Genomic DNA, 9723 nt, shown 5'->3' on the forward strand with positions numbered 1-9723 from the left:
CATCTCTCCATTGTTTAGTCAATACAAGTTTATGAACTATTTGAGGGTTTGGACTGCTACAGTTAGATAAAATAACTGTTGAATTATGGGTATTTATCGCCCCATCCCTTTCTTAACATTGAAAAAAAAAAAAAAAAAAAAGGTTTTCAGATCAGTTGGCTTTATTTATAAATGAATCCGAAACTCAAAATCATTATCGATTAAAAAAAAAAACTGATTTGAAAAAAAAAAAGCTTTCCAGGTTTCTGTTAGTGCACATGAAACAAAGTGAAACTTAAACGAAGATGGAGGCCAGTACTGAAAAGATAATTGACTCGAATTCGTTGAAGATCAATCAGAAATTAGTTACACACAGACTAAATTGGACCTCAAAGTAGTAAAAGAACGAAACTGCACTCTATATGAATAGTCGACAGAGAGAGAGAGAGAGAGACAGAGAGAGAGAGAAAGAGGATATGCTGATCAAAATGTATCCGTGCCTCTTCAGAGTTTTATTTTATGTTCGTGCGTTCTTTTGGGAGAGAGTCTCAAACCATCCTGCCAAGACGTCAGAGTATAACAGAGGGGCTCAAACTCGACGGTACCGAGTGACGAAAGTGGCTGAAGAAACAGCAGAAGACATCTGAAATGTTTCTCTTAAAGATGTGACTGCAGCCAAGTCAGCTATTTCACTTCTTGTTTCAACTTTTCACTATTTACTTCACATTGAACCTTTACTGCATGGCAAGCGATTGTACAATTGACATAAATATATGAAACTCTGTAACGGGATGACGACAGCGCGATTCCAAGTACATAGTATCGCAAAGTTGACTTAAGTATATACGAAACTCTGCTGGGCTTTTTTTTTTTTTTGTAAAAAAAATAGGTGCCGGTACTCAGTGATGGATTGCCTAACTTTTAACTACTAATAAATTAATAATAAACGTGAAAATACAAGAAAAGTCATCATTTTTCTCCACATTGAAAAAGGTGCCGTACCGGTGCGTACCGTCACAAAAAAAAAAGCCCTGTATATATATGTCATTATATTGTATTATTCTATACAATTATTCACCCCTGCATCAGTTAAGTATTTTTTCTTTGTTTACATAGACAATCCAGAGTACAAACAACACACGACCAGTGAGTTATTCTATGAATTTGCAAGATTTTTTTTCCGCGTAAACGCTTTGGTCACATTCCTAACCTCTATCGCCGTACACCCCCAGACAAACACACTGTACAAGCCCAGACAAACACACACACACACTAAGTAAAAGTGATAACGAACCACATAATTATATCCCAACCATATCACACAGGTCCCATTGTCAGCGATATCAAACACGCCCAGACCTGTAGGCGGACACGCAGATTACATAGACAACACTCGCGAGAAACTCTCTGGGTGGGTCCATTGTTTATGTTCATTTGTTTCTGGTTGGTTTACATAGTATTAACTTTTTTTCCCATATATAATCAGTGCAACAACATACGATCATATGTGTACACCACCAAAAAAAAACAACAACAGAAGATCCTATTCGGTCTCTGGACAACTATCTATGCATTCTAGGGGATATGCTGTAATTATGGGATTTTTTTTTTGGTGGGGGGGGGGGGGGAGGGGTGCTCTGACGCCACTGTTATAAGCCCATCAGTAAAACTTTGAACAATGCAAAAGCAAGCTGGGCAGTTTTTAGTCTATTTATATCTCAGGAAGGCGGGGAGGGGATGCAAAGAGTGAATTCCCCCCACTGACCAGTCATGCGGTATAAGGACTGGACTGTCGCAGGTTTTGACTCTGAAGGAACATCTGAAACACGTAGAAAATATACAAATTATAATCAGAGCAACTCCTGCGTAAGGTAAGGACGATTACTGCCAAAGCTTTTCAACGTTAAATGAAACAAACAAAAAAAAAAAAAAAATGGCCGTAAAAATAAATGAACAAGAACAAAATATATCACGTAATGTATTTACAACTAAACCTGTCAAGTACTTATTAAGATGTAACGCAGCGATGGAAGATAAATTGAGAGTTATAAATAACTGGCCTAATTAAAACATGAAACATGAGTTTACATTGGTTCAAACACAATTGTTTTTCTCGTTTCTATATATTTAGACTTGAAAGTGGTTGAGCCTTTGTCTAGAAAAACAACAACTTGTTTTAGATTTTTTTTTTAAAGTGATTAAAGTTATGAATCATTGAAAGAGAAGCACACAAAGAGGGATCTAATAAATACGGTTTTTTAAATTAATGGATGACTATCCGTGTGGTTTGCTCTACGGAGAATCGTCTCGGGTTCGAACCCCGCTAGTTGTCTATGCCTACAGACCTGAACGAGGTTTGTGCTTAAACGTTTTATTTCTAAAAGTACGTCTGAAAGCCACGTACAGCACAGAGCTCTAGATCATAGTTCTAAATTTAGGCGGGACATTCAAAACAGAATTCCGCCAGGTCTGCGAACAAAGGTTTATAACAATGATAAGTAACTAGGATGTCAAACTAGGAACGCCCATTTTTTCCACTTAACTAATAACCCACATCACAACAGAGATGTTATGAATATCGTAATGTCAAGATGGAAGACTTACGTAGTAAAGGAGTTGGGATCTAAACCGGATAGTCTTAAGACTATCGTACCTCCTACAAATGAAAATTACGTTGACTTCACGGTATCTTTTAGATCAGTGTTTCTCAAACTGTGTGCCGCGGCACACTAGTGTGCCGCCGAAGATTTGCAGGTGTGCCGCGGGAGTTTTCAGAACGCCACACGTGCAGCGTTACGCAGGTCTGCCTACTTCTAAATTTTTATTTTACGTTGCGATGACATCCCCACTTGCAATGACCAGTAGTAGTAGTGGATCTTTCCATTATGACGGAAAGGGGTGTTAGCTATTCAGGCTATGGAATTGTCCACTATACATATATTATTATAATGACTCAAATGTAGGCCGCCTTAGCAGACGCACAGTTCTTGAATTGGCAACGATAATAATAAGCGATGTGTTTCATGTAAATTGGTTAGGTGTATGCTAATAATAACAAATTATCAATAACCCTTATTCATTGTTATCCATGAAGAAATACATTAGCAAGAATGAAACTGCGAAAGCGTTAAATGAAAAGCAGAGAACCAAACGAAGGTACAAAGAAGATTACATCGAATATAGTTTCATATCTTCTGGACCTGAAGATTCTACATTGCAATTCTGTCTGATCTAAAATGCAACTTAAAAGCAAATTAAAGAGACACTTGGAAACAAAATATCCAGCTGTAAAAGCGCAACCGAAGAAATTCTTTGAAAACATCAACGCTCAACAAAATAAACAATCTAAGAAACTTACGAAGTACCTAAAGCTGCCAGAAAAGGGATTGACTGCAAATTATAAGGTTGCTCAGTTATTAGCAAAACGCAAGAAAGCACATACAGAGGCTGAATCAGTCATTGCACCAGCTTTAGCAATAGTAATTGAAAGTATCCTTGGACCCGATGCCGCCGAAAAAGTTAAAAAATTTCCTTTGTCAAATGATACTATCTCGCGCAGAATTGAAGATTTATCTTCAGATTTACAAGATCAAATCTGCGAACACTTTGACGTGACTGACGATGAAGTGTCTGTGATGTGGTCTCTTCAAGTTAATGAATCCACTGACGTTAGCGGCAAAGCCCAGCTGCTAGCTTTTATTCGGTTCATAAAGGATGAAAAATGTGTCAACGAATTCTTATTTTGAAAAGACTTACCAACTACGACCAAAGGCGAAGATATTTTCAAAGTGGTGAACGAAAGCATTTTGCTATTCAAACTACAGTGGAAAAACTGTGTCAGCGTTTCCACCGATGGCTGTCCTTCCATGCAGGGAAATAGAAAGGGATGTATCACTCTTGTGCGTCAAGAAAATCCAAATGTATTAGTTGTTCACTGCATGATCCACAGAGAAGCTCTTGCCTTCAAATATTTGATGTCTGTTCTGGATCAAGTGATTGAAGTTGTAAATTTCCTCAAATCTCGACCGCTTGCATTCTGACTTTCCTCAGAGCTTTGTGAAGCAATGGATTCAGACTACTAATGTCTCCTGTATCACACCAACGTTCGTTGGCTCTCCAGGGGAAAAGTATTAAAGGATGTCGTCCAACTCAAGGCTGACCTGATTTCATTCTTGGAGGCTGAAAAAAAAAATGGATCTTCTATTCATGACGAGATCTGGCGGGTTAAGGTGACATTTCTCTCTGATTTATTTGACGAATTAAATTAATTGAATTTAAGTCTTCAAGGACCATCGGAAACCATCATCTCAGCATCCTCAAAACTAAAGTCATTTGGTGAAAAATTACCTTTGTGGCAAAGTAAGACCTCGAAAGGAGTCTTCGACTGCTTTCCTATTTACAATGAATGTACTTCAAACTAAGAAATCACCCCCGAAATTCTGGACACTTTGACACATCTGCAGTCGGCATTGCAGCATTACTTACCAACAGTTGGAAGTAATGAGTATGGATGGGTCAGCTATCCATTTGGAAACAATGAAGCTACAAATCTGACAACTGAAGAAGCAGAGCAGCTCATTGATTTAAAAAACGATGCAGTTCTTAAGTCAAGTTTTGCCGAGAAAAGCCTGGATGTGTTTTGGATTTCAATCAACAAGTTATATCCTGCAATCAGTTTAAAAGCAATCAAAATAATTCTTCCATTTGCATCTTCATGGTTTTGTGAGTTTGGATTTTCAGCACTAACTGAAATTAAATCTAAGAAAAGAGAGACTTCTTACAATAGACGATGAATTGCGAGTTTGTTTGTTGACTTTGGAGTCTTGATTAGATTGCATTTGTTCTCAAAACAGGCACACCCTTCACATTAAATGTAGTACTTAAAAATAGGTAAAATCTTTTTTTTCTTTTTATTGTAAAACAACTGTTGATTTGACTGGTGTGCCGCGAAATTTTTGTAGTTTTTTTACTGTGCCGCCAGACAAAAAAGTTTGAGAAACACTGTTTTAGATTGATGAGATTGAGAACCGCTAAAGTATTGGAGAGATTTCCGTGGGGCATGACGGGTCGCTCACCGAACATAAATCGTGAATAAATACATCATTCTGATGAAATCAATGGAGAGAATGGAGGAGGGGGGGTGATTAGATGGGAAAGAAGAGGAGGGTGGCAATGAAAGAGAAACATGGCAAAGAGGGTAGGACGGAGTGGCAGGAACCGAGGGAAGCTGTCGTGATGCCCAGCTGACCACAAGAGAGACGTAAGCTCTGTGAGACGGATTGATCGGGCCCGTGTAACAAAGGTTGTTTTTGTTTTCGTTTTGTTGTTCTGTTGCCGGTTTGTATCGATGCCAGGTCGTAGTAACCACGAGCTGCCTAACAGAAGACCACATGCAATCACTCTCGCCTGGATTATGTTGTAGCGCAGGGTATAGCTGAGATTGAAGGTGAGAATGGGATGTGCTGATGACAGCTAGAAAGAAACTAGTTAGGTTACTGTAATCAACTTGTAGAAAAGAGCAGCCATACTTCAAATAGCTGGTGACTGAATGGAAGGACGAAGAGTCAAGCACAAAAGTGCATGTAATTTATAGGCGGATTTTCCCGATGAACTGAACAATGTCAAGGACGCTAAACTGAACAATGTTGCCAACTAAATTTGAAAAAAAAAAAAAGAAAAAAGAAATGTGCAACAAAAAAGAAGAGATTTGAATTCTGCAGTGCTAAAAAGTGCCCAAATATTATAACAACTTGTAAAAGACATAGCTTATCAGCACTTCCTTTCTTTATTCTGTGCACCGGATACGCCAAATAACTAGCTATTTATAGTTTTTACGCCATAGATTATGATATATGGCACAAGGGGCGCACTTTAAGCCATTTTGTGCCCTTTAATCCTTTAAGAATTCTCCGCCTTAGATGATAAATATCTATTTAATAAAACAACCATAAAAAAAGAACAGCTAATTGATGAGCAAGAGACAGAAAGAAAAGAAAAGCAACATGACTTCGAATGAGATTTTTAAAGCAATATGGCTTCGAATGAGATTTTAAAACAGATATTTTACAGTTTTATCGAGAATAAAACGCTGTGGGAAAAAAACAACAACACAATAGGTATGAAAACATTGGCCAGTAAATATACACCCAGAAAAATTAACAAAGCTTGTGCCAATTTGCACAACAGATCACAATGTCTATATACATGTTTGGGAAATCGTTTTATTATTTAAACTTGCTTGAACACACACAAACAAAATCAATATTTCAACTTCATCATTAGATCTACCGTGTTTGTCAAATAAAATATTTTCGGACATGAAAAATGTCAATGTTAATGGCAAGAGATTGAGTGATTTTCAAAGGAAAAAGCTAGTGATGTTATTGATAAATTATCAACAGCTAACGGTAATAGACATGTTATCTTTTTTTTTTTATCCTGCCGATAGGCTTATGTCCAACTAGCTACTGTAAAGTATTTATCATATAAAGCTCTACGTTTCTATGGCCGAAGGTTAACAAGGGTTTCATATGGTCAGCACAACGACCAAACGCCTTGACTTTCTCCAAAGTAAGTTGGGTACCCATTAGAGTTGGGTGGACTCAGGGATGTGACATAGTGTGCGTTACGTGGGGGGGGGGGGGGACACATTTCAGCATCAGCTAACAGTGAAGGTACACGCATGTAGGCACTGAGCGCCTACCGGAGCTTATAGACCAACACCCATGTGAGGTCCCTCAATGTCGCACTCTCCTCAAACAATCGTTGCCGTGAGACTGAATGACACATACATCAAAATAAACTCATGGATTATGATAAGATCCTTCTTTGGAGTCTCCTGAGCAATACGTTGTAAAGATAAATACATGTCCCAATACAAAGTCTTACTTTTTTTTTTTCATCTACAATAAATGCTACCTAGATCTAAATGGGTAAAAGAAAAATTAAAAAAGGAAATAACTTTCAACACTTAATCATAGAAGATAAAGAAGTGAGCGGGACAGCTTTTAACTTATGAATCTGCACAGAAATGTCTTATTAAAATCAAGTATTATTGAACACCAATAATGCACTGATCAAACAGTAGATAAACTTTCTACGCTTTAACAAACTTAAGAATCTGTAAGAAGATAACGTGATGGTGATTTTAATAAAATAATAATTTACTGAATAAACATTTACATCGTGATTTTGCATCAAAAGTCTTAGCACCAAGAGAAGTGATATTAAACTTTATTTAAATCAAGTTGAAATTTTATAAAAATGAAAGAAATAAAAAAAAAATGACATTGGATCTATAGAGGATAACAAAAAAAAAAGTAAAGTTCCTCTTCCAGACCTTGTGTTCTATAGGTCAGATGATGTAAAGATCAGCTGTTTCTGTAACATCAGCAAGTTTAACTAAATTATTAATATGAAGTCACCAATCGAAAGTAATTTTTCAAGGTTCAATCCAAAGTGAGCACGCTTAGATAGGGAAAAAAAAGTTACCAAGAAAAGTATAGAGCTTTCACTTTCATCACATGTAGACTATTTGAACATAAGCAATATGTAAACTAATAGACGTGCCTTTAAAGAAGAACATTACTCCCTACTCTGCTTTAATAGAGTCATTCAGAGACTTAAGCTCTGACAGCTCATTGGTTTCCTTGGCTGATTCAGGCAACCCGATCCATGCACTAATGGTGCTAGGGAAGAAAGAGCACTTGTATATGAATTTGTCATAGCATATGGACGACATCGTAAATATATAGATCTTATAAGCAAATCTAGATTTAGAATTTTGAAAATTTTTTTCCAAAGTAAAGTCTTTTAACTAACTAATTTAAAGTAAAAAAAAAAATGTGTTTTATTTTCAGTCATGATATCGAGAACACAGAACTATAAAAAAGGAAAAGGGGGGTGGGGGCTTCATTTTGTATAAGATTACAAAACATTGAAACAAAAAAAAAGGGGTGGGGCCTTCATTTTGTATATGATTATCATGCTTTCTGTGCAAATTAGCTGGCGGAAGTTTTACTGGGTAATTTGCACTCTAGAATCTCATCTGCGAGACATTCAGTAATTTATCCGCGTACTCACTTTCACGACTCAAGTTGCCATTTAGCACGAACTTTTCACCAGTTCCAACTACACTTCACGTCTCCTAGCAACAGCATCCCCTCCCCCTTCTTACCTACAGTTGCACTGTTACCTTTCATACATGAACACTTGGCGCTTGCAAACACTCGCACGCACACACTGGCTGACATGCGTTCAAATAGCATTCTCGAGGGAATGATGGCGGTAACAACCCGCCGAACCAGTTAACCATAACATACCAGAGTCTAGGCCATACACGCCCGCTAAAGACAACAATGCACGACAATGGTGTGTTAACACGTAATGTCACTCAGGCGGCAGGCCGTTCTAGCCCTTGATATGAGCCTCGGAGTTATTCTATTTTTCCCGGGCCTCGGATTTATTCTATTTTCCCGGGCCTCGGAGTTATTCTATTTTCCTTTGGAAAGCCCTCTTCGCCGATAACACTTTTTTTTTCTTTCAACAAGTAATCTTGACACAGATCACTCGGTTCCCAAGGCAGTAATAATTCTACACGTTTAAGTAAGCACGCTTGAATTGGCAATGTAAATATAGTCTAAAGTAGACATACACAGTAACACACACAAGCCTCACAATGGAGAAACTTTTCTGATAAGGCAATGTATGCGTGATCTCACGATATAACTGAATAAGTGGGAGGGGGAATCCCCTATTAACTATTTATAATATTTATCTTAGAATTTACCTTACAAACCCTTTACTCAGGCCAGGGTCTATGACTAGATTCTAGATCTAGATTTTTGTTTTTAACACAGGTGACCCCATGTAGCACACACGTGTACACAAAGGACAACCGATTGACACAAGGTCAGCTATACTGACTCTCTTCGCCCGATAGATCATATTAGATTAATAGATGGACCAGCGACCCGCCTTTTTTGTTCGATTAACTTACCCAGAAGATGAAGTTGAAGGCGAACATAAGATACTTGACACAGGTATAGCAGCTTCCCAAAGCCATCTTCGTGGACAACTGTTATTATAATCCGAGCACAAAAGAAAAAAAAATTACTTCACTGGACGAAAAAAAATGATCACAATAATTGATCGATTAGAATATATCCACAACCTTACGTTTTGTTTCTGATAGGCCTACACACTAGTTTTAAAAGTGGGTATAACGCTTAGCTTTCAATGTAGCCCGAGTTTAACCTAGAAATAGAATTGTTGTCGTCTTCTGCTTTGAGGCCAACCAATCGGAAGACACACAAGGACGCTAACTCTCGCACATTTCACTACCGGTACAAGTTTGTTATTCTTAGCTTCCTTCGCCATTCGCTCCAATACTCTCACACACACACACACAAACACAACACACACACACATTATTTATAATAAAGAGTTTATGTGTTAATTCTGAGATAAATTTAATTACTTGCATCACAGGTGGAGATCAACAATGTAAAGAACTAGTGAAATTCAGCGAGATGCACATCCTTTATATTCATTTAATGTCGATTAGGTCTAAGTAGGCGAAAGGAAAGTGTCAAATTCATTTAATTAGATTAGTAAAAATCCAACTGTAATCAACCCGAGTCGAGATTTTAAAAAATTCTTTACAAAGCTGTTTCAACCATTTTCAACGAATGAAACCACATTAAATTCTATTGATTCAAGGATTAGAAAACACGCAGGCGGGGT

General features: G+C 37.5%; 1 protein-coding gene across 2 annotated transcripts in view; it reads right to left on the minus strand.

Moving 5' to 3' along the window:
* LOC106071946 (CD9 antigen-like) overlaps positions 1-9286 on the minus strand; it is a 58519-nt gene extending 49233 nt beyond the window's left edge. The window contains exon 1 of one of the 2 annotated variants that reach the window (XM_056043271.1): positions 8978-9286. In XM_056043271.1, coding sequence (XP_055899246.1) covers positions 8978-9043 — 66 coding nt within the window. In that variant the 5' untranslated portion in view covers positions 9044-9286. The remainder of the gene's footprint in view (positions 1-8977) is intronic. The other variant, XM_056043270.1, reaches the window with a different exon arrangement.
* Between the last annotated feature and the right edge of the window lie 437 nt (positions 9287-9723).

The sequence above is a fragment of the Biomphalaria glabrata genome, chromosome 10 (genome assembly GCF_947242115.1).
Source record: "Biomphalaria glabrata chromosome 10, xgBioGlab47.1, whole genome shotgun sequence".
Lineage (NCBI taxonomy): Eukaryota > Metazoa > Mollusca > Gastropoda > Planorbidae > Biomphalaria > Biomphalaria glabrata.